Source organism: Dryobates pubescens, chromosome 4 (assembly GCF_014839835.1).
Source record: "Dryobates pubescens isolate bDryPub1 chromosome 4, bDryPub1.pri, whole genome shotgun sequence".
Taxonomy (NCBI): Eukaryota; Metazoa; Chordata; class Aves; order Piciformes; family Picidae; genus Dryobates; species Dryobates pubescens.
Genome location: NC_071615.1, coordinates 175419 through 200751, shown reverse-complemented (window position 1 = coordinate 200751; position 25333 = coordinate 175419). Strand labels below are relative to the sequence as shown.

Here is a 25333-nt window from a genome sequence, read left to right as displayed (position 1 = left end):
GTATCATGGTAGACTTTCTAAATGAAGTTGTTATTCTTCCTCTCCAACAGTGACAGGATGGAGTTACCCCCTGAGCCCCTTTGTCCCTCAGAACCATGCTGAGCATACCTGGGTCTTGATAGATGTGTGAGACATTGTGCTCAATCACAACCTCATGGATACTGGGGTCAGGAACAAGGAAGGACTTGTTGTAGGGAGGTTTGAACAGGCATGTCTCCTGGACACCATCACCAAAGTCCCACCTGCAGAAATAAGCAAACTGTGTGAAGCTGCACAAGAGGAGAACCATGAACATTCCAGAGCAACATTGGCTGGGCCTAGGCCCCCTTCAGGCTTAGGGGTCGTGTTTCCAGAGGAGGCATCGTGTCAAACATGAAAGTAGTGAGAGGAGTCCCTGTGAGAAGAGCACAGCACTGGGAAGAAGAGGAGGAAGCCAAGGGCAAGGCCATGTGCCGATCCCAGGTCTTTCAGCCTGAAGCAGGGGAGCTGGGCAGGTGCCTGCAGCATACCTGCAGGAGAACAGGTGACCCTTTGGCATCAGCTGGCCCTGGCAGGAGAAATGGTGCAGCAAGACCCAAAGCTAGAGCAACTTGCAAAGGACTCACAGGAACAGGGCTTCCACTGCAGAATCAACCTGAACTCTGGCTGTGAGCTCCACGCTGCTGTTCTGGGGGAGCACTGGCAGGACACCCAACACAGTCAGGTTCTTCATCTTGTTCATCATCTCTACTGTGACATTGTAATTGACTGTGAAGTTACTGACGTGGTTGGAGGCGGTGAGCTGGGGAAGACAGTGGGACAAAGAACACAGTTGGCATCACCTAGCTCTGCTGGCCACTCTCCTAGGACTGGGGCTTCACTCTACTGAGGAGGTTCCAGCAGGCAGGTGAGCAGCTTAGGTCAGGGAAGCACTCTCTCTGGGGCAAGAAGGCAGAGGCAACAGCTTGGGCTGGTGTCCCACCAGCAGTTAAACAGCTTGGAGCCAACTAGGGCTCTGCATGGCAGGGCAGGGCATGACACAAAGATGCTCTGGCCAGAGAGAAACTCCTGTTCCATAGCAGATACCTCTCTCTGCCCAGGGTCTCCACTCCACCCTTCTTCTAGGGTCGTGACAAAACCCAGCACTCTGGCCTGCACCAGTACAAGAGAACAGGACAGAGACCAGAGGAGCTTGTGGCAGCTTCCTGCCTCACGGCTGCTGGGGAGGAGGAAGGACACTCCATGACCAGAGAGGAGATGGAGAAAAGGTGAGAAACCAAAGAGAGAGGAGGCAGACAGAAGTCAGCAGTAAGGGAAGGACAGGAAAAAACTTTCTCTTCAGGTTGGCAGGAGCAGCTCAGTGAAAGCCTCAACTCTGCCCTCCCCTATCCCTGCTGCCTGTTGGTGAGAGACTAAAGCTTGTCCCTCCTTGTGTGACTCAACAAAGACAAAATCACTTGCTGCTTGCCCAGACAATATGTTGTTGGGCACAGCCACTGGAAAGAAGGTGCAAAGATCATGTAGGAATCCTGTCTACCAATCCTGGATGCAAATCACCTTGCGATTGCATCGTGAGAACACTGGCCTGCAGCAATGGCCCAAGGACCCAGCCACCATGCCTTCAGCTATCAGATACCCCCAGGAAGGGAGGATGGTGAGGCAATGGACTCTCCACCTGTTTCCTGATGTGTGATGAGTGTGTGGGCAGGGAGATGGAAAGGGAGGAGGTGGAGGCCTCCCCCCCTCCATCCAGACTGCTGCCCAAACTCACATGAATACACAGAAAGACTTCCTGGGGAACGACACCTGGAAAGACTTCATGGGGGACTCTACCTGGATACTTACCTAAGGATGATTTCCCAGAACGATGTCCTGGGGACCAACACCTGGTCACTTGCCTAAGGACTAAAAAACTGTATAAAAGATTTGACCACTACTGACTTAGTAGAAGAAAAACACAGAAGAAGGACCATGCTGCTGAGAAGGAAGGAAGCAGACTGAACCCTCTCTCCGTGTCCTAAGTCCTGCCTGCTGCAACTCATGGAGCTGACCCAGGCTGCCCAGAGGACCACATCTCTTCTCCAGCCAAAGCCTCAGCACTGTTTCTCCACAAACTCAGCATCTCCTGCAGCACCTTTCCTCCACAGACTCAAACTGTCTTGGGGGGGGGGGGGGTGAGGGGTGTGGTAACATAATTCCTTTCCTCTTCTCTCTCTCTCCCTATTTTCTCCCTCTCCCCTCCTTATTTCCATTTTATTTATGCAATAAATAGTCCAGCTGTTGATACTTTGGCCTTGCTCATGCCTCTCCTTTCACAACACGGGAACATTCAACAGAACTGAGTCCCCTTCCCCCTCCGGACCCAGGCAGTGTCCTGCTCAGCTGGCGGGGTGGGGCGAGGGCAGGGTAGAAATGGTGCCACGGGAAGGGCCTGGGCTCACCGAGAGCTTGTAGACAGCTGGGCTCTGGTAGATGACATTGAAGACAACATTGTAGAAAGTGAAGGATGGTTTGTCATCCACTGTCCAGCGGAAGGTCACGTCTGACCCAGCTTCCATCACGGGGATGTAGCTCTGAAAGGCAGGAGAACACTTCAGACTAGGGCAAGAGAGAGGCATTCCAGTGCCTCCCAGATCTCCAGCTGAACTGGAGAGGGAGCAGAGCCAGACCAGGAGGCATCACACACCAGTACTTAGAGCAGGACACTGAGGCACAAGGTCAGCTGTGGCTTTGCTGGCAGGGAAATTCGGACCCTGACTCCCCGAATGAAGAGCAGAGCAGCGAGCAGAACCCAGCTGCCTGCCCCACAGCCTCCTGCTCTGGGATCAGGTTTCTCTCTTGATGGCTACAAAACTTCTGAAGATCTTTGCAGGAACAACTCAGCTTTAGCTTCAAAAGTCTCTGACCCTCATCCATGCATGGTGCCTGACCCAGTGGCTGGCTGACTTGCACTGGACAGGGTGGGCTTCCTCCTCACTCATACAGTGCCTCTTTGGCAGCCAGGAAGGGTGAGGGCAAGAGATACTGGAGGCACAGGGATCTGCCAGAAGCAGACAGAGGGTGAGCAGAGCATTTCAGAGTCACCAACAGGCGGTTCCTGAACAGTTCCCCATGGTTCAGCTGTAGCTGAGGGGAGTGGGGGTTGGAGACCAAAGAGGCTGCACCTACCAGACATGGATGGATGGAATATTTTAGTTGTTTCAATCATCTGATAGGACAAGAGGAAAAAAACTCAAGTTGCAGCAGGGCAGATTTAAGTTGGATGTAAGGAACAATTTCTTCCTCAAAAAGGTTGTCAAGCCCTGGCCCAGGCTGCCCAGAGCAGTGATGGAGTCCCCATCCCTGGAAGGCTTCCAAAGCTGTGTAGCTGTGGTGCTGAGGGCCATGGTCTAGTGGTGCCCTGGCAGTGCTGGGGTAAGGGTTGGACTGGATGATCTAAAAGGTCTCTTTCAACCAAAACCATTATAGGGTGTGAGGATTTAGTAGAACAAATCTAAGCACCTAAAGGAATAACCATCTTGACCAGCCAAAGGTGGCTCTGGTTTGCTATGGAGCTGCAAAGCCAGCCTGCCCCTTGCAGGAGGTGCTGCCTTGTAGCTGAGGGGACTGAAGTGAAGGGTCAGCTGAGCTCCTTCTAGCTGCAGAGCACCAGGGCTCTGCGCCTCCTTCCTGTGCCCACAGCAGGCTGTCTGTATGGCCTCAGCAGCAAGCAGGGCCCCAGCTCATGGGTGTGGAGCTGAGCCCTGGCTCTCCTCCCGAGCCACACCCACCCAGCAGGAAGCAGCAGCCAGCACTCACCACTCGTGTGTTGAGCAGGACCCTGCTCTCGGGGTCAGGGGTGGCCCTCAGCCCACGGATGGGCTCCTCCACCTTGACTGTGATGGTGATGTTCTGCCAGCTCACCACATTCTCTGCAATCAGCACGTGGGTGCTCACCCCCTCCCTGAGGCCCCTCAGGGAGACCACAGCAAACCAGGTGTCATTAGTCTCCCTGGCACAGTCTGCTGTCAGCTGGGCGATTGCTGCTGGGCAGGAGCCCTCGAAGGGGAAGGTGTAGTTGTCCCCCAGCCAGCTCGCTGTGGCATTCACCCCCGAGGAGAGTTTGACGACCAGGGTGGTGTGGTTGGATGGGAGGTAGACCTTGCTGCCTTGAGGAGCAGGGTGGATGACACGCAAGCCAGACACCCGGGAAGCTACCCAGAAGCTGCAGGAGAGGTTGGTGCTGAAGATGCCATTGCCCACGCTGGCTCTGAGCGTGTAGGGACCTGGCCGCTGCAGGCCTGCGTTGCGGGGCCGGAGCACCGGCACCAGCTGCTCCTGGGCGTAGCGCACGCGGAGCGAGCAGACGGTGTCCTGCAGCCAGGAGCCACCCAGCCTGCCCCGGGGCAGGCCTCGTGCCCACGCTGAAGAGTTTGTGCTGAGGATGTTGGTTCTGTAAGGGGAGGTGGAACTCGGCTGGCACCGCAGCAGCGAGCCCGAGCCTGCGTCATGCTGGATGCTGAAGATATCCTCGGCCCTGACCAAGATGTTCTCCTTTCTGAATGAGACCTGCAGGAGGAGGAGAGATTCCTGGGTTTATGTCTCATGTTAAGAGGACTCAGCACCCAACTCCTGCCTGGGCAAGGCAGCTGGATGCCCTGCCAAGTGGAAACCAACAGAAAAGCCACAGGTGCAGCCACAGCATGAGGAGACATGTCAGCACCTTGCTCTCCTCCGCCACTCTGACATGTGCTGGCATGGAAACTGCTTTCTGCTCCATCTCCACTGTGTGAGGGTGATGGGTACAGCCTAGGACATCTGCAGAACCTTCTGACCAACTCTGCTGTTGCAGCAGGATCCTGCAGGAAGTCCATGGCTAAGAGTTGGGGAAGATAGAAATGCTTCACCATCTCTGAATGGAGCTTCAAAGCCACAGAGATGTGGTGCTGAGGGCCATGGTTTAGTGGTGACCTGGCAGTGCTGGGGTAAGGGTTGGACTACACCTTAAAGGCCTTTTCCAACCTCAAAAGATCTGGGATTCCATGGTCTAGTGGTGGCCTGGATGTGCTGGGTTAAGGGTTGGACTTGATGATCTTACAGGTGTCAGAAGACTGGGGGAGGCTGCCCAGAGAGGTTGTGGAGCCTCCTTCTCTGGAGATGTTCAAAACCTGCCTGGACGTGTTCCTGTGTGACCTCCCTTAGGTCTGCCTTAGGCCTTGCTCTGGCAGGGGAGCTGGTCCCTTCCATTCTGTGATCCTCTGGTGGCATGTGTGACACAGGGCAAGTCACTTCATTTGGCTGGACTTTGGTATTTCCCCCTGCAAGCTGGGACAGTTCAGCACTCAGGAGGACACTGCCCCACCTACTCCCATGTACAGCAGATAACAAACACTGACCAGATATGGGGAAGAAGGGCCAGCTGGTAGTGTAAAGAGGAAGTCCTTGATGAGTTCATAGCTGAGCTGCCTTTCATCCTGCTGAAGGGCCAGGAGGGCAGGGCTGCTGGCAAGAGAGCTGTTGGCACACTCGCTCTTGTTGCAGCACTCATGGAGGGACAAACACAGATTAGTCAAATGACACCACTGGAAACCAGGAGGACATTCAAGTAGCGTCCAGTTGCCATCATCCTGAGCAGTGTGAAAAGGTTCTGTGGCATTTTCTCCCTCCTGGTAGTCTGGAAGAAGTGAAAGAGAAAGCAACAATCACTCTTCTCACAGGAACACTTCTAGAGGACTTCTCCTTTCCTTCAAATTGACCTTTTTGGTTTTTTCCACTTTGAGGATGGCTCAGACTGGACAAGGCTCTGGGCAACCTGATCCAGTGGAGGATGTCCCTGATGCCTGCAGGGGCTTGGGACTGGATGAGCTTTGGCGGTCCCTTCCAACCCACCCCATTCTGTGCTCAGTAAAAGCTGCACCTACACCAAGCCCTGGTGCTAGGAAAGCCAAGGGTCCTGTTTCACAAAGCACCAAGTCTCTCCCTCTAAGAACACCACCACTTTGCAATCTGAAAGGCATCTCTGTTGAAGCCAAAGCCAGTCCAAGCAAGAGCAGAGCTTGGCTTTGACACTCAAAACACATTAAGCAACTTCTCTTAAGTTAATGTTTCCCTGTCAAAGGATCAGCTTTGCAGTGTCAAAAAAAGGTCCTTTTGTAACCAGCCAACTCTACAGCTAAGAGCAAACATTCTGCTGCAGGACTCCTTGTTGCCAGAGCTGTGACTGCTGAGCTTGTGTACAAGGAATAAAGAGCTTATTGGATTATCTCATCCATGGGGAAGGAATGGGCTCAGGAAAATATTCTTCCTTGTTAACCTGGGGGGCCAGAGGGACCAGAACATTCCCCTCGGCCACGTCATGTCTTCCCCAGCACAGGAGTCCAGCTCAGAAGACGACCTCACTTCCACACGTGCTCCTTACACACACAAGTTCTTCTCAGACTGAGACTGATTAATTTCCCCAGAACAATCACTACTCCAAGGCAACCTCAGGCTGTCCAACCACCCCTGCAGATTTTGCAAGTCCCCTCAAAGCAAATCTCTTATCCTGTAAGGCTGCTGCTCTGAAGACAGACAAGGCACCAATGGCCAAGAATGCTCTATCTGACGCAGCCCCGACGGCATCAGCTCTCCTGCCCGTGAGTGTGGGCAGGAAAGGCCTCACCTTCTCTGATTGTGGGTCTGTGCACCTGGAACCTCACTTGAACAGGCTGCTGCAGCTCCTGTGTCACCAACTCCAGGGCAGCCAGATAGCCCTCATGCCTGAATGGCAGCTCTGGGAACACCAGCACCTGCAGAACAAACCAGGCTCTCACCAGCTGCATCTCCCTGGGCTCAGGGAGCAGCAGGCTGAGCGAACGCTGCTTACCTCCAGAGCCTGCCGTGGAGCTGCCGCCACCTCTTCGGCCGCAGCTCTCGCAGCCTCGCGCGCCTCAAACGCAGGGTCCCCCACAAAGAAGTTTTTGGCGTTTAAGAGAACTCCTGTTTGCAAAGGACACATTTGAACAGAGCCCATGAGACTCACCAAGGCCTGAAGAGATTCCCCCCACGCTGCTCACACCACTCAGCAAAGCTGTGGCAGTGCTCCAGCTCCACTGGAGAGGCAGCTGCTGCAATCCTGCTGTTTCCCTCTTCCCCCTTTACAGCTGCTCTGACACCAGCAGTCTCTGCATTTGCAGTTCTCAGCAACCCTGACTTCTGGGAACCCTGCAAGTGCTTCTCCCTTCCAACGCCCATCATTTACTTTGAGGTTTTGAGCATAGGTGCACTTCCCAGCCCCCTGGATCATGGGAAACGTGGCCAGGACCAGCTGGTTTCTACCAGTGGCAAACACTTCTGGATGATTCAAAGCCAGGTCAGGCTCTGGGGACTGAACACTACCAGCTAATGCTGTCCCAGCTCCCAGGGCTACTGAGCTCTCCTCCTAGTGATAGCTTTTCCTTCTTTCCTACGCTTCCTCCTACAGTTCATGTTCTGCTTCCCTTTCTTACTCCCTACAAAGCTTTGGGAGATCTGAGAGGCTGCATAAACACAAAGCCACACAGCACACACCTCATGACCTCCAGGCCTCTACAATCTTCTAAGCCACAAGACAGCCTCTCACAAAGGACAGCAAGTGGCACCAGGGCCTCATATCCTGGCAGCAGCTCAAATAAAAGCAAAAAGCCATTTCCAAAGCTCTGTCTCAGAGCTTTGCTCCTCTCTCTGCTTTACTGAGGGCAAAGACTGCAGTGGGCCAAATTCTTATCTGTAGCCTGAGGCCATGTTTCTGGAAGTTCACCAGTCAAATGGAATCACAGAATGATAGGGCTTGGAAATGACTTCTGGAGATCATCCACTCCAGCCCCACTGCCAGAGCAGGTTCACCTAAAGCAGGTTGCACAGCATGGTGTCCAGGCAGGTTCAGAACCTATCCAGCTGGGTTTGGAAGCTCTCCAGAGGAGACTCCACCATCTCTCTGGGCAGCCTGCTCCAGGTTCCACCACCCTCAACATAAAGTTCCTTCTCATGTTTAGATGCAACTTGTGATGCTGCAATTTGTGCCCTTACTCCTTGCCCTGTCACTGGGCACCACTGAACAAAGCCTGGTCCCATCCTGCTGATACCCAACCTGTAAGTATTGATCTGCAGACTAAAAACCCTCAAGACCCTCAGCCTTTCCTTCTCACAGAGCTGTTCCAGTCCCCTCAGCATCTTCATAGCCCTTTGCTGTACCTGCTCCAGCAGGTTCCTGTCCTCCTTAACTGGCAAGCCCAGAACTGGAGGGGGCCCGTTGGGAACACTGCAGTTGCTGCCCCTCCCAATTGCTCTGGGGGTGGTGCTCAGGATGATCCCCTCCATGCAGCCCTATTTCTCCTTGGCACGTGCCAGGGAGCAGGGCAGCTGCTTGCCCCCGTGCAGCAGAGCCCACCTTCGGGCCTGTACTGGCAGACGTAGCTGTGCTTGGCCATGCAGAGGTCGGTGTTGCACTGCCCCGCGGGGCCCATCCGCACGCAGTGGTCAGCGTGGGACGGATGGGGCTCTCCTGGCAGCCAGTTCTGACAGCTCTCCAGATTAAATCCTTCTCCTCTCTGCTGTGCTCCAGGGCTTGCAAAATCATTGAATCCAATCCAGACATCGAGGCCCCTTCAAGAAAAAAACCAACAACAAAAAACCAGTAGGGGGAGGGGATTTGAGAGAATCCTGAGCATGAGAAAGGCCTGGGCCAGATGCCATCCACAGCTCCTCTATGACAATAACAACAGCTCCAGCCACGTGTCACAGGCTGTGCTCAACAGAGTCTTTTAGTTCCTGAGGGATTTCAGTATCCATCAGACCACCAGCTCCTCACTCTTCCTTCGCAGCACACCCCCCTGGTTATCTACCAGCCCTTCAGACCTGGCCTGAGAGCTGCAGAAGGCCACCTGCCCGTTGGTAATCTGAGGGGACACTGAGCCAGAAGGATCCAGGCAGAGCAGTCAACACCACAGGGCAGGTCAGAAGAGAGAGAAGCAGCTCAGAGGACCAATGTGTGTCACTGACTCAGACACCTGATGGTTCCTGCCCCACAGCTTGACTCTTCCCTTGGCAAAAGTGCCATCCTCTAGCCTGGGTTACAAGAGGAGCTGCTAAAGGCTCCATCAGCGCCACAGAGCCCATGACATACTGGTAAGCACTTATTCCTACCAGCCACAGCTGGTACAGCACAAAGATAGGGGTCTGGAGGCCAAGAAGTGCCCTGGCAGTGCTGGGCTAAGGGTTGGACTCCATGAACTCTTCCAACCCCAACCCATTCTGTGACCTTACCAGAGAGGGTAACGCAGCACAGGAGGAGATGACAGTGGCTGGGCAGGAGAACCACAAGTTGCTTTTGTGTTCAGAAATTCCCAGGACAACCTCCAACTGCATGGAGACTCACAGAGTGCTTGGGGTTGGAAAGGGCCTTTAAAGGTCACCTACTGCAAGCCCCAGTCAGAGTGCCCCCGACAGACACTTCCAGGCCCACAGTGAGCCATCACTTCAGAGGAAGGATGGTCACACAGATCCATCTGAAAGAGCTGCAGCCTTTGCTTTATGTCTGCAGACCTGTGGAATTTGCCAACAGGCCACTCTCCACTGCAAGTGGAACTGGCACCAGTGTAGGATTAAACCTTGGATGGTCCTATTCAAACTGGGGGATCTGGAGGCTGGGAGACCACCAGCTCCGCAGCCTCCACCAAAAGGCAGCAGCTGTGGGGGGAACAAGAGCCCAGCACAGCAGGCAGGTGAACCCCACGTGCAGGAGGAATTTCCAGAATCACTTAAGGGCTACAAGAAAGCTGGGACGGGACTTTTGACAAGGGCTGGGAGTGCCAGGTTGAGGGACAATGGCTTGGAGCTGGACGAGGGGAGACTGAGACTGGAGATGAGGAAGAAACTCTTTCCAGGGAGGGTGGGAAGACACTGGAACAGGTTTCCCAGGGAGGCTGTGGCTGCCTCCTGCCTGGAGGTGTTCAAGGCCTGGCTGGATGAGACCTTGAGCAACCTGGGCTGGGGGGAGGGGTCCCTGCCCATGGCAGGGGGTTGGAACTGGATGAGCTTTAAGGTCCCTTCCAACCCAAACCATTCTAGGATTTTATGATTCTAAGATGAAACTGTCCCTTCCACATTTGGAAACTGGCTGAAGCCCAGTGGTGGAAAGTGCTGAGTGGTCTTTCACAGCCACAAACAGCCTGGACAACTGTTTCTAATCACACCCAGCAGAAAGTGAGGCATTTGCTCCATGTTAACTTCTGGAGTAGGGGGGAACAGTCTCATGATCATGGAATCATAGAATGGTTTGGGTTGGAAGCAACCTGAAAGATTATCTGAGCACTTCAAAGCCCCCAGCTCCTTCTCTTGGCAGGTTGCAATCAATTCTGCTCTGGCCTTGCCCTCAGCTCCTGTGTGCTCCCAGGGTGCTACCACTGCTCTGCAACAAGCAGCCCAGGGAGGCAGTTGGTGTTTCTCCACCACTGGGCTGAACCAGATGGAATGCTGGGTGACAGGGATGAAAATAACTGCCCCATGAATCAGTGGCTGTCTGTGCAGATAGGGTGAAAAACTAAACAACCTCTGCTCCCAACCCCTTGGCAGGGGATGAGGGAGAGGGGTGAGGAGGCTGCCCCTCTGCTGCTGCCATCCCAGCCACTCGATGGAGAGCTTCCAGATCCAGCTGTGACCTAACTGCAAGGCAGCAGGACAAGAAGATGAATAGTCTCATTGACTTGCTACCCAACCCTGCCACACTGCTGGGCCCACAGCTTGAAGAGCAGAACAGGAATCACACAGAAGCCCAGAATCCCAGCGAGGGGGGTTGGAAGGGACCTCTGGGGATCATCCACTCCAAGCCCCTGCTCCAGCAGGGCACCCACAGCAGCTTGCCCAGGAGCACAATGCCCAGGGAGGGTTGGAAGCTCTCCACACAAGGAGCCTCCAGCACCCTCACACCAGAGAAGTTTCTCCTCGCGTTCAGATGGAACCTCCTGGGTTCCAGTTTGTGCTCCCTGCGCTTTGTCCTGTCCCTGGGCACCACTGAGCAGAGTCTGGCCCCAGCCTCTTGCCTCCCACAGCTCCTTTAGCTCTTGCTGAGCACTGATCAGCTCCCCTCTGGGGCCGCTCTCCTCCAGGCTCTCAGCCTTTGCTCCTCACAGAGCTGCTCCAGGCCCCTCAGCAGCTTTGGAGCCTCCCCTGGACTCTCTCCAGCTGATCCCTGTCTCTCCTGAACTGGGGTAAGAAGATCCCCATAAGCACTGATAAGATCCCCAAACTCCAGACTCTCCACAACTCTAGAGAATAAGAATCCAGCCATTCACTTTTGAAGCAAGCTGTGGAGATGCCTCTGGCTCTGAGCAAGGACCATGCTGCCTTGTTCAAAGCAGAATGAAGACTCAGGAGGCTGAAGGGAGACAGGGGCTCCCCTGGGAGTGGGGTTCCCTGGACTGGGTGTAAGCTTCTGGAGGCAGGGAGGGGACCAGCTCATCACACATTGCTCCTGGGAGGCCACCAGAGGACAGGAGTGAAGGTGAGGTCCTTGATGCGGCAAATCTAATGGGAAGCAGATTTCTGCTCCTGTCATTTCCCCACACGAAGCTATGGAGGCTTCGTGTTCCCAAGACCTGCCGCTGGGCTGCTCTGCCACCTCCTGGAGCTGCCTCACTCCTGTTTATCTGAGTGGATTAATAAAACAAATAGAAGAAATAAAGGGGGCTGGGAGGAAAGCAGCATGGGGCAGCAGCTGGGAAACAGCTTGGGCAGCTCATTCCCTTCCCAGCTCTCATGATTTCCATGCTCTGCAGCCCATTGGGAGCTCTGCAAGCAAAGCCTGACAGCTCCCAGCGCCCATGACCAGCCCCTAAGCCACGCAGAGGGACAGACTCCCTCTGCCCGGGAGCAGGGACCACATCTATGCCAGCTCAGGAGAAATCCCAGTAGGAATGGAACAGGGCAAAGGAAGAGGGTTAGGAAGAAGGAGCTATCAGACCTTCAGCAGGACTGTTCAAAGGCTGTCACACACAGCTGTTCATGCACAGAAGCAGTGCAGAAGAGGCCAAACCCTGGGGTCAGCTTTGGGCCCCTCACTCCAAGAAGGACATTGAGGTCCTGGAGCAGGTCCAGAGAAGGCAACAGAGCTGGGAAAGGGTCTGGAGACCAGGCTGGGGAGGAGCAGCTGAGGGAGCTAGGGGTGTGCAGCCTGGAGAAGAGGAGGCTGAGGGAGACCTCATTGCCCTCTGCAGCTCCCTGAGAGGAGGCTGGAGCCTGGTGGGGCTTGGGCTCTGCTCCCTAGGCTCAGGTGACAGAAGGAGAGGAACTGGCCTGGAATTGTGCCAGGGGAGGCTGAGGTTGGAGATGAGGAACAATTCCTTTGCTGCCAGAGCGGTCAGGGATCAGAACACCATCCCTGAATATGTTCAAGAACCCTGTGGCCATGGCACCTGGGCAGGTGCTCCAGTGGCCATGGTGGGGCTGGGCTGATGGTTGGACTCTTCCAAGCAGAACAATCTCATGTCTCTGATTCCCTGCACAGGTGCTTCCTGAGCTGTTTACAAAGAGGCCATGTCCAACATCTCCAACACGTGGGAGTGCTGACAAGGGCTGTCAGCTTCCTGCAGGCTCTCCTGGTTGTCCTCCCCCACCAGGCACTGGCTGGGTGCAGAGGGGCACGTGGAGAGGTGGACTTCAGCACGGGCTGACAGCTCCAGTGCTATCTGTTTATAAAGCCCGAGATGTGAGGTGGAACAGATGGTGCTGCAGCCTGACACTCAGAGAGGAGCTCTGTTCCTTCTCAAGAGGTGAAAGAGGAGGAGAAGGGCTCTGAGGTGTGCCTGGGAGGGTGCAGGATCCCAGCTGCTCCACACTGTGGTGTCAAACATGGGACATTCCAGCTGTGATCTTGGTGATAGAAGGAGCTGGCTGGAAGATCACCCCCAGGCCCAGTCTGTCAGACACACATCCTCTGGACACCAGTACCTCTGACCCTCTCCATCACCCAGCCTGAGCCTCCAGTCCCAGGGGAAGATGTGCTCAGCCCAGCCCCATTTACACCTGACCCTGCACCTCTCTGCACCATCTCAGACGTACCCACAAGCACAAAGGTAGGTACCAGAAGCCCACAAGCAGCATCCCACAATTCCCAGTTCTGACTTCCGGCCTTTCTGCCCCATTCCTCTTCTTCCATCCACAGCCACCCTTAGCAAGGACTCTGGCTCTGCTTGTTCCTCCTCTTTGTTCAGCAGCCTCACCTCTACCACAGAATGGGCTGGAAGGGGCCTTCAAGATCATCCAGTCCCAGCCCCTGCAGTGGGCAGGGACACCTCCCACCAGCCCAGGCTGCTCAAGGCCTCATCCAGCCTGGTCCTGAACACCTCCAGGGAGGGGACATCGACATCTCCCTGGGCAACTGTTCCAGTGTCTCCCTACCCTCACTCTCAAGAATTTCTTCCTCATCTCCAGTCTCAGTCTCCCCTCTTCCAGCTCAAAGCCTTTGCTTCATCCTGGCACTCCCAGCCCTTGTCAAAAGTCCCTCCCCAGCTTTCTTGTAGGCCCCCTTCAGGTACTGGAGGACCACTAGAAGGTCTTGCTGGAGCCATCTCCCCATCCTCAGCCTGTCCCCATGTGTCTCTGCTGCCTGAGCCAGCAGCCAGGCTCAGCAGCCAGGCTCAGCAGGATCCCTCTTCCCAGAGCCCTCTTCAGATGTGACCCCAGGCACACCAGGACCCTAGGAAATGATAACCATGACCTCCTCACTTACCTGGTGACATAAGCCACCAAGAAGCTCTGGATCTCAGGGCTGCTCACAAAGGCCAGATCTCCACTCTCACGCTGCTGGCAGTGCTGCTGGGCCTCCCACCACTCAGCCTTCTCCACCACCAGCTGGTAGCAATGGTTGTTTCCCGGGAACACCAAGCCATCAGGGGGACACAGGGGGTGAACTGCTGCAGGAGGTGGAAGAACACAAACGTGTTGTCCTCTCTATGGGCTCACAACCCCCGTGAAGAGTGAGCTTCCAGGCATGTCCTGTCCTGTCCTCATTGGAGCCCACAAAGCCCCTTTGTTGTTGAAGTGCACTCTGTGGCCAAGGAGGGTGCAAAATGCTGTCAAGGGAGCCCAGAGGAGTCATCTCCCTTCAGTCAGGTGACAGAACGAGAGGAAAAGGCCTAAGCCTGTGCCAGGTGAGGTTTAGGTCGGAAGGAGGTGGTGGAGTCCCCATCCCTGGAGGTGTTCCAGAAAGGTATGGCCATGGCACTTTGGGACATGGTTTGGTGGCCATGGTGGCACTGGGTTGATGGGTGGGCTGGGTGATCTTAGAGGTCTCTTCCAACCCAAACCATCTACAATTCTGAGTCTGTGATCTCTCGTTCCTTGGAGGAAGGGACAGGGAAGGCCCAGGACCCAGTGCCATCCCTCCCCTGTCCAGCACCCATCCAGCCAACCCTCCTTACCTTTGCCCAGCTCTCCAGCCCCTGTGGTGATACCAGACAGCACCACCAGGCCAGTGCCACCTCTGTTGCGGATCCTTATGTCCAGACTCTCATTTGTCTTGACCAAGGAAGGACACTGCAGTTCCAGCTCCTGAGGTGAAGCCACCACCTCAATTTCTGCCTGCACAGGCAAGACCTTGATGCCCACAAAGACAGTGGCAGTGACGTTGTACTGCCCAGGTAAGGCATAGACATGGACAGCTGTATTTCCAGTGGTGTTGAGAACCTCTGTGTGGTCCCCAAATTCCCACAGTAAAGTGCTGGCAGCAATGGGAATACTGACATTGAAGAGCACGGCCTGGTGTAGGCTGTAGCGGGGCTGGAGTCCTCTGAAAGACATAGGCAGCTGTGCCTGGAAGGGAGAGGGGACAAGGGATGGGCCACCACAGGCCTGCCCAGACAAAGGCTCAGTGCAAAATGGCAAACAGCTGGAGGAAGAGTTTGTTTCCTGGGCAGTTCCACACCAGCACTGCCCCTGAGGGCTGAAACCTCCATACTCCTGGTCTTCAGCGTAGCACAGCGCACTGCAGGTCTCCTCCGTGAGGTTCCCAGGGTGAACAGATGTGAAGAGGATAACAAATTCAGCTCCTTCTGTGTGGTTGCTCACCAGACACGTTATGTATTGAGCTCCTGGGGGACAGAGCAGAAGATTCTCTTGCAGTCAGGTTGCCCAGGGAGGCTGTGGTTGCCTCCTTGCTGCAGCTGTTCAAGGCCACGCTGGAGGAGGCCTTGAGCAGCCTGTGCTGGTGGGAGGTGGCCCTGTCATGGTTGGAACCGGATGAGCTTTAAGGTCCCTTCCAACCCAACCCATTCTAGGATTCCATGAATCTGACACTGCAAAGCCATGGCTTGCTGAAACCTCCCAGAGACACCACCCCTTGGGCTGGCCTTCTCCTGGGCCGGCTCCCACTCCAAGCACTTCCTCTTTGAGACCTGCCTGGGACAGGTCCTTCATGTGAAGGAATGCTGACAGACATAACAACCAGTCAAAGAGATTTATGAGGCAGCAGCAGTCAGTAAATCAAAGTGGTCTTTAGGGAGCCCAACAGGCCCATGGGAAACAGAGCCACCAAGTCTGACTCTCCAAGGAATGCACAGGACTGGCCACCATGTAAGACCAGGACAGCACATTGCACTGCACACTGCCTAGAGCTCCCAGCAGCAAGTCTATGAGCAAACACACCTGGGCAGGGGGTCACACTGGGGGCATGGGGAAAGACCACCAGACTTTCCCACTGGAGCTGGCAGACACTGCAGCCACCTTCTTCCTTGGGAAGAGCCAAGAGTTCTGGTGCTGGAAATCTTCTCAATGCCCAGCAAGGCATAAAGGAGGGCCAGACTCTGCTCAGTGGTGCCCAAGGACAGCACAAGGGGCAGGGGGCACAAACTGGAACCCAGGAGGTTCCATCGGAGCAGAAGGAGAAACTTCTTCATTGTGAGGCTGCTGGAGGCCTGGAGCAGGCTGCCCAGAGAGGTTGTGGAGTCTCCTGCTCTGGAGAGCTTCCAACCCACCATGGGCATTGTGCCCCTGGACAAGCTGCTGTGGGTGCTCCAGCAGGGCACTTGGACTGGGTGATCCCCAGAGGTCCCTTACACACCCGCCCACACACCCCCACACACCCCATGCTGGGATTCTGTGGTGCCACACACAGCCTGCACCCAGGGGATGTGCAGGGATGCACAGGGTGGGCAGGGTGCAGAGCACAGCCAGGTGCCTGGCTGCAGGGAGCACAGCCACACACATACAGGGACACACAGGCTCCTACAGCCACAGCAGCTCAGAGCAGGACCTCCTTCCCCCAAGCTTCCTTCCCTTGGAAGGGGAGGGACATTCCCCTGCCACAAACACAGAGGCCCCAGCATGCTGCAGAGCCGCAGCCCAGCTGGGACCGCCTGGGCTCCTCCCCAGCTCTGCCCACGCACCCCAGGCGTGTTTGCTCCTCTGTTTCTGCTGGTTGCTACAACATCTACCCCCAAACATCTCAACAGCTCTGGCCTTGTGTGATCTTCCCACACGACATCCATCCAACTGCCCAGCTTTCTCCACAGCCTGCCTGCAAAACTTGAGCCACTTCTCTTAAGAGCAGGCCCCCAAGGAGGACCCCGGCATGAGAACTGCTTTGCCTTTTAACACCAGCCTGGTGTTCTTCTGTCAGTAGCTGGCAGGGTGTTCCCAGCCACTTCCCACTGCACTGAACTACCCAGAAAGCAGCCCCACATTACCCCATACTAACTTAAAGTAGGGAAGAACTCATTATCAAGGGGAGTGACAGTACTGGTGCTATCTCCTCAAGGTGCTGCAAGGCTGGGAGAACTTTGCTGGAGAAAGAGGAGCAAGCACCACCCAGGTTTTTTCTCCAGGGAGCTCTGCACTTCACCAGGCAGCTCAGCTGGCTCCCAGCAGCCCTGGTTCCCTCAGCTTTCAACACTGCATCATCCCACCGAGCATCACAGAAGATGCTTGATGCATGCTGGGGGGAAGGACTCGCTCTCCCTGCCTCTCTTGCTTATAGACAGCTGAGCACCCAAGCAGGATTTGTTATCCTGAGGCTTCCCTTCCCACCCTCCAGTCAAACACTGCCCAATATTTCTGCTAGCCAAGGTAGACACCTGGAGGAGGTGACAGGCTGTAGATGAGGACAGTGTTCATTGAACGCACCCAACAAGGAGCTCTGTCACCTGCAAAGTTCCAGCTTACACAGAATGCCAGACCCCCAGCATGGGGGGTTGGCAGGGACCTCCAGAGATCATCCAGTGAAAGTCCCTGCTAAACCCAGCCACAGCAGCTTGCCCAGGAGCACAATGTCCAAGCGAGTTTGGAATCTCCCCAGAGGAGACTCCACAACCTCTCTGGGCAGCCTGCTCCAGGCCTCCAGCAGCCTCACACCAAAGAAGTTTCCCCCCCTGTTCAGATGGACTCAATCCTTACGGCATCAGGCTACAGTCAGGCACTGTCACTATTTGTTTAATCAGATCAGAACTGGTGAGTTGAGGTCTGAAGGGGTCTGGATGTGATCACCAGCTGCCCCTGGGCCCCTTATTTGCACCGTTTGGTTGTCTCTCCCACCACAACCCACAGCATTTCCTTACCACAAGTGGCATTGATGAAGGAGACATCGAAGAGGGAGAGGTTGGCCAGCTCTGGAGGCTGGACACACCTCGTCTCTGACACCTGCATCACCTTCACTCCTCTGTCTGCCACCCAGCGGGGCAGCCAGGCAAGTCTGCAGTCACAAACCCATGGATTCCAACTGAAGTTTCTGCAAGAGGGAGATCAGAGGGAGAAGCTCAGCCCCAAGGTGACACGTGTGGAGCACTAACCGCAGCCACGTGCAGATCCCTCCCTGCTCCCATCTGCGAGCTTGGGAAAGGGCTGGGAGGGGAGGGATTGAATAGGGAATCAAGCAACAATTAACATCATCTTTCTAGATGGCTAGAATTAGGCAAGCACTCCAAGTACTTTTTTAACTTTGCAAATAATTGTTGCAATTAGAAGCAAATTACAGCCCCAGCCTGATATTTCAAGCAGTCTGCCAGAGAAGAGCCCTGGTGGTGCAGCAGCAGCTCCTGCAGCCACGGGGGGACTATTTACAGCCCCATTACAAAAAATAGCTCCGAGAACAAAATTGATCTGTCAAGAAGAAAGGCCAAGTCAGTGCTAATCCTTCCATGTGGCAGTTTAATGACAAGATGGAAACTTTAATTGCAGCCAAGCTGGATGCAAATGACAGCCCTCGGCACTCCGCTGCCAACGGGACAGGGGTGGGAGGATGTTTGTTCAACTGACGCCAGCCAGGCTGGGCTGCTGCAGGGGCTGGGCCCACCAGCTCTGGAACTGCAAGCAGCACTTCACTGGCCAGCTTAAGGAGGGACAGCCTTACTTGGGCCTTCTCACCCAGGCCTCCAGCACGCTCACACCAAAGAAGTTTCTCCTCCTGCTCACACAGAACCTCCTGGGTTCCAGCTTGTGCCCCTTGCCCCTTGTCCTGTCCCTGGGCACCACTGAGCAGAGCCTGGCCCCAGCCTCTTGCCTCCCAGCCTGTATCTCTTGCTGAGCATTGCTCAGCTCCCCTCTGGGGCTGCTCTTCTCCAGGCTCTCAGCCCCAGGGCTCTCAGCCTCTGCTCCTCATGGAGCTGCTCCAGGCCCTTCAGCAGCTTTGTATCCTCCACTAGACTCTCTCCAGCAGGTCCCTGTCTCTCTTGACCTGGGAAGCCCAGAACTGGACACAATATTCCAGATGTGGCCTCACCAGGGCAGAGTAGAGGGGGAAGAGAACTTTCCAGGACCTGTCACTCACACTTCTTGCCAGAGACAAACAAATCGGCAGAGCTGGTGTGGGAAAGAGGAAAGGAAGCCAACAAAGCAGTAGCAGGGCTCGGATGAATCCAGGAGGAAGAAGCAAAGACTGAGAATAGTTCAGGCTTGAAGGGCACCATGAAGAAAGGAAGAAACTGGAGAGAGAAGAAAAGGCAGCTGTTTGGTTAGGTGCATGCTCCACAGCACCCTAAGGCACCCATAGACAGCTGCTTCAAGGAAAGGTCTAAAGAAAGAACTGAGGAACAGAGGAAGAACTTACATTTCACTTAAATTAAATAAATTATCAAATATTCCATCTTCTAATGTAGAAATCTTGTTGTGGCTTATATCTCTGTAAAAGAGAAAGTGGAAGTTCATCACAATGGTAACAACAGCTGGATCAACAAACAGGACCAACCTCTGTCCCAGGCTCTGCTTGGGTGCTAGCTACTCTCTGAGCATCTTCAGTCTGGTGCACATGATAGCAAAATGTTAAGCCAGGCACTAAGTCATGGAATCCCAGCACAGGGGGGTTGGAAGGGACCTCTGGGCATCACCCAGTCGAACCCCTGCTCCAGCAGGGCACCCACAGCAGCTTGCCCAGGGGCACAATGGCCAGGGGTGGGTGGAAGCTCTCCAGAGAAGGAGACTCCACAGCCTCTCTGGGCAGCCTGCTCCAGGCCTCCAGCACCTTCACACCAACCAATTTACTCCTCCTGCTCAGAGGAAACGTCCTGTTTGTGCCCATTGCCCCTCATCCTGTCCCTGGGCACCACTGACAAGAGTCTGGCCCCAGCCTCTTGACCTCTGCTCCTTAGATAAGCATTGATAAGCAATGATAAGGGTCAATTTGACACATCAGTTTGACCTGCAGGGTCAAATCCTGCCCAACTCTCTTGAACGCAAATAAGTGAATCACTGGACCATGCAGTGAAAGATCTGAAGGAAGAAGTCCACTGGTACATCAATCTGGGACTCAGCAAAGGAGGTCAGGCCTGTGGAACTCAAGCATATGCTCAAAGGGGGGAGGTGAAGGGCCCAGGATGTTCTTACAGTTTCTGCAGAGAAGTCAGGCTCTCGAATATCTCAACACCCAAAGCACTGATCTTGTTCCTGGAAAGGTCCCTAGGGAAAGAAAACACAATGTTCAGCTTTCCTTCAACTTCACTTTGCCATTCCCCCAGCACCAGACCTCAGAAGAGGTCCTCTCTCACTGGAGCTGCAAACCCCAAACCCCAACCAGACTCCGGAGCAGAGAGATGTAGAGTGCCAAGTGGAGCAGACAAAGACCAGACCTTTCCCAGCTGTCCCTGTCCTTCCTGTGCTGAGGGTCCCAGAGCTGGGCACAGCCCTGCAGGTGAGGTCTGAGCAGAGCAGAGGGGCAGGATCCCCTCTCTCCATCTCTGGCCACACTGCTTTGGATGCAGCCCAGGCTGTCATTGGCCTTCTGAGCTGCAAGCTCACACTGTTGGCTTATGTCCCTCTTCTGTTACTCCTCCTTGCTGTCTCACCTCTTTTTTGATCCCAGTACCAGCTCTTGGTTTGAGCTGACATTTCGAGTTCAGATTATCCCAATTCAAAGAGTTCTCCAAACTGGCAGGAGAGTGATGATGATTCCAGGGAACTCTGGGGATAGGTAACAAGGATGGATGTCTCTTTAAAAGGCTGGAGTTTATTTTCCCTGATTTTGCTGCCTGGCAGTTCTTTGCCAAGCCCAGAGTGGTTTCAGAAGAGCTCATTAGCAACACCAGTAAGGAAGTCCAAGAAATGTGCAAAATAAAAGCTCAATACACATAAAAAAAGGACAGTAGCCAAAATGCCCAACCCAGCCTGGGCCCTTCTGCCTCGAGGTGGGTAAAGAACAGACTTTCCTTTTCTGCCATGACACAGACACATGGGAATCACAGCTTGCACAGCAGGACATGAAAGTCACCTCCAAACCCATTTCCAGCTCCCACTTGCAAGACAAACACACAAGACAAGCTTGGACTGGAATCCCAACTGCTGCCGGTCAGCCAGGTCAGATCCTTCCTCAGGTGGGCTCCTGTTCCATGTCTCCTGCAGCATTTTCTATCATTGTGCTCTGCACCAGCTTTGGAAAGATCAAGCCACTAACCAGTTACCTTACAGGGAAAGCAGAACAACCATCTCTTCTCCTTTGAAATACCTGGAAATAAGCCATTTAGTTTTCAGGCAGCACCTCAAACCCAAGACAGCAGGAAATGGTCTTTCAGCTCTGATGCCTTCTTGCTCCTTGCCCAGGCAGAGAGATCTCCAAACTATTCTGCTGCTCCAAAATCAGAGCTTTGGCACTCCTTTTCGGGTTTTACACTAAAAGAGGGAGATTCAGACTGCACAGAGGAAGAAATTTTTTATGCCAAGGGTGGTGAGAGCCTGGCCCAGGCTGCCCAGAGAGCTGAGAGCTGCCCCATGCCTGGAACCATCCCAGCTCAGGTTGTTTGGGGCTGTGAGCAGCCTGCTCTGGTTGGGGATGTCCCTGCTGGCTGCAGGGCATTGGGCTGGATGAGCTTTAAGGTCCCTGCCCACCCAAACCTGTCAGGCCATGATTTCAAAGAGGCTCTTCTAAACTGCTCCTGGCCACATGGAGAAGCAAGCACCAGGGCAGGGGGAAGTTCTCACCATCACAGATGGCACAGTTGGGCGAGCAGACACCTGAGCTGTGCAGGGTCCCAGGACACCCAGCCCCAAGCCCAGCCACCTTCTCTGCAGCTCTCTGCAGTTTTCTTTTCATCCTGCTACTTCCCAAGCAGGAGGTGAACAACTCCAGCAGAGCAGTTCTGCTCACCTCCATCCCTCTGCCGTAGTGTCAGGCATGGAGGGCTTGGACCTGAGCCTCCCCCAGACTGTTACAAACATCCCTTCGGAATCATCATCTCCAGTCCAACTCAGAGAGAGCTTTTAAACTTCAGATAAGTGAAGGCTAAGACCCCAAACCCTCGACTCCCTGGAGTCCATCAGCTCCATTCTCACACAAGGGCAGGATTAGAGATGACTGAGACCTGGAAGCTATGCAGGAAGATGCGCAGTGGCAGAGCTGCTGCCGTCAGCCTCAACAGCCAGGGACAACACAACCTCAGGCAGGAGCTCCCAGCTTGGTGCTGCCTTCCCACAGCCTGATGGCTGACACTAGATGTCACTGCCTGAGCAGGAGGGAAGAGCTCCTGGCGAAGAGGAGTGATCCAGCAGAGACCCAAAGGGTGCAGGACGCCTGGTGCTGTGCTTGTGGCCTGCAGCTTGTGGTCAGGAAGGGCCAGGAGAACCCTTTTGATACAGAAGTTTTTCCTCATGCCCAACCTAAACCTCCCCTGGCATAACTTGAGGCCATTTCCTCTTGTCCTATCAGTTGTGACTTATGAGATGAGACCAGCCCCCACCTGCTCCAGACTTCTTGCAGGGAGCTGTAGAGAGCCAGAAGGTCTCCCCTCAGTCTCCTTCTCTCCAGACTAAACAACCTCAGTTCCCTCAGCTGCTCCTCACCAGCCCCTCCACACCCTTCACCAGCTTCATTGCCCTTCTCTGGACCCAGTCCTGATGCTCAGATGGGCTCCATGGCCTCACAGCTGGCAGCCTGGGGGTTCTTTCCCCAGCTGTGGTGGTGGACAGGCTTTTTTTGGTGCGCTGCTGGTTTCTCTGGATTGCAGAGAACAGCCAGTGTGGAGCAGAGGATAGCAGCCCCGGCCTGCCAAGCCTGATGTCATGCTCTCATTATGTCATTTGTGGCCCCAGTTTGCCTCCATTTCACCAAAAGAAAAAGGGAGGGAAGGAAAGGAAAGGGAAAGGAAAGGAAAGAAAAGGGGGGAACATTGCTGGCTTCTGCCTTCCCCAGCCCTTTTGGTGTGTGGAGCTCAGCCAGAACAGTAATGGGAAAAGCATCCACAGACAGGGTGAAGCAGCTGCAGAGAGGACACTGAGTGCAGGCTCAGGGAGAGTGACAGAGATCCCAGAAAATCCAGTATGGAAGGGCTGGAAGGGACCTCTGGAGATAGAATCATGGAACTGGTTTGGTTGGAAAAGCTCTCCAAGATCATTGAGTCCAACCATCACCCAGTAAAGCCCAGCGATGCTCCCAGCAATGCCCAGCCATGCCCAGCAAAGTCCAGTAATGCTCCCAGTGATGCCCAGCGATGCCCAGAAACATCCAGTAATGATCCCAGCAATGCCACCACCAGAAGCCAGGCTGCACCATTCCATACCCGACAACCAGAAAGGACAATGGCCAGAGGGGCACAGAAGATGGCTTGTGAGACACAAGGGGCCCAGCGCTCCCGAGGCAGCAAACCACCAAGGAGGTACCAACCACTGCCTTAGGTGTCAGCATGGCAAACACTTCCCAGTGCCCAGGAGCAAAGGGCAGCCCATGCCCCCTGTGCTGGGCTTCAGCTGCCTGAGTCCGTAACAGACTTTCCAGAAAAGAGGAGGATAAACCCTGTGTGTTTTTGCATGCTTGCGCCAGGAAAAACGAGGTTTTTTGCTGACCTGGCTCCTTTTGGACTTCATCTTTGGCTTGCAGCTCCCCTAGGAAGCAGAGCAGAAGTGACAGGACTTGTGCAGGAGGGAAATGGAGATTCCTGCCACAGGGGCTACAGCAACCTGAAACCAACTCTGCTCTTTCGGAGCGCCGGGCGCAGGGAGCGATGCTCTCACCGTGCACCTGGCTACCAGGAAGGGTTTCACCAGCTCTGCTCTGTGAGCAGCCTTCAGCCTTTCATGCAGACAGAAGGGCAACAGCACCTGGGGAACTTCACAACCAGCTCCTGGTTTCAGTCACAGTGAAGGAGGAAGCTTTCGGGGCAAAGGGATTCCAGCTCCATCACACATCGCCAGGAAGTGCAGCTGAACACAAAGATGGGGCCATTCCCTGGGAGGTTTCACCACTTTCCTCCCCAGAGCCATGCAGCAGCTCACTGTGACCTGGTGCTTCCCAGCCCTGAGGAGGCTGTGTTTGATCCACAGAATCATGGAATTGTTTCAATTCCAACAGTGCTCTAAGAGCAGCCAGTCCAACCATCAGCCCAGCACCACCACGGCCACGGCTCCTTGAACACCCACAGGGATGGGGACTCCACCACCTCCCCAGGCAGACTCTTCCGATCCCTGACCACTCTTGCATCATCTCCAACCTACCCCTCCCCTGACACAATCTCAGGCCATTTCTTCTCACTTCTGTTACCTGAGACTAGGGAGCAGAGACCAACCCCCACCTGGCTCCAACCTCCTCTCAGAGAGCTGTAGAGAGCAATGAGGTCTCCTCAGCCTCCTTTTCTCCACACTGCACACCCCCAGCTCCCTCAGCTGCTCCTCCCCAGCCCTGCTCTCCAGATCCTTCCCCAGCTTCACTGCCCTTCTCTGGACCTGCTCCAGCTCCTCTATGTCCTTCTTGGAGTGAGTAGCCCAAAACTGAACCCAGTATCCAAGGTGTGGCCTCACCAGTGCTGAGAGCAGGGGGACAGTAACTTCCCTCCTGCTGGCCACTACTATTCCTGATCCAGGCCAGGATGCTGCCCCACATGCCATAGGACTCTGCTGCAGAGATCAGCACCCAAAAAATGCTCAAGATGGAGGGGACTGTCCAGGGAAAGGCTGAGTGGGAGACAGCAGGAGCTGCTGTGAGGGAGTCCTGAGCAGAGCTGCCTCTGGCAGCCAGCTCCCTTGTCTCCCTGCAGCTGGCACAGCATGATGACAATTCATTTGCTCCTTGTGAATTTATGAGTTCCAAATGCTGGCCCACATCTTCACCCTCTCTAAGGAGTTTGCCCCAGAAGACTTTGGTCACAAATAGCCATCTGAAAAGTTCACATTTTCCTCCCCACAGCTGAGTCCTTAATTGTTGCTATGAAAGTGGAAGGCAAGGAGACAGCACTTCTGCAATGTTCTGAACACTCTGTGCTCCCCTGGGATAGCTCCAAAGCACTCTCACACATGCCCCTGCAAAGCATCTGTGCCAGGAGACAGTGGGTTTGACTCGAAGCAGACCCAGATGTAACTCCCAGCTCTGCTGCAGGACCACAAGTTCACTCCACCACCACAGGCTCTGCTCTGAGCAATGGAGTGAAGCATTCAGAGCCCACCTGGATAGTTCCTGTGTGATTTATTCTGGGTGATCCTGTTCCAGATGATCTTCAGAGATTCCTTCAAACCCCAGCAGTGATTCTGTGGAGCTATGTTCCCTTCCCACCTCATCCTGCTGCAAGCCTCTCCCAGAGCACCAGGAGTAAATCCTGCTGGTCATGCTGGCAGCTGAATAGAATAGAATAGAATAGAATAGAATAGAATAGAATAGACCAGACCAGACCAGACCAGACCAGACCAGACCAGGTTGGAAGAGACCTTCAAGATCACCATGTCCAACCTATCATTCAACACCACCTAATCAACTAAGCCATGGCACCCAGCACCCTATCAAGTCTCCTCCTGAACACCTCCAATGATGGTGACTCCACCACCTCCCCAGGCAGCCCATTCCAATGGCCAATTACTCTCTCTGTGTAGAACTTCTTCCTAACCTCCAGCCTAAACCTCCCCTGGTGCAGCCTGAGACTGTTTCCTCTTGTTCTGGTGCTGCTTGCCTGGGAGAAGAGACCAA

At 54.6% G+C, this 25333-nt stretch overlaps 1 protein-coding gene across 1 annotated transcript in view; it reads right to left on the bottom strand.

Moving 5' to 3' along the window:
• Positions 1-25333, bottom strand: part of PKD1 (polycystin 1, transient receptor potential channel interacting) — an 88647-nt gene that overhangs the window by 38244 nt on the left and 25070 nt on the right. The window contains exons 2-14 of the mRNA XM_054180250.1: positions 19783-19854; positions 19010-19081; positions 17523-17692; positions 14394-15062; positions 13703-13886; positions 8366-8580; positions 6824-6936; positions 6620-6746; positions 5355-5632; positions 3778-4527; positions 2421-2552; positions 606-781; positions 109-242 (exon numbers count right to left, since the gene is read on the bottom strand). Coding sequence (XP_054036225.1) covers positions 109-242; positions 606-781; positions 2421-2552; positions 3778-4527; positions 5355-5632; positions 6620-6746; positions 6824-6936; positions 8366-8580; positions 13703-13886; positions 14394-15062; positions 17523-17692; positions 19010-19081; positions 19783-19854 — 3092 coding nt within the window. The remainder of the gene's footprint in view (positions 1-108; positions 243-605; positions 782-2420; positions 2553-3777; positions 4528-5354; positions 5633-6619; positions 6747-6823; positions 6937-8365; positions 8581-13702; positions 13887-14393; positions 15063-17522; positions 17693-19009; positions 19082-19782; positions 19855-25333) is intronic.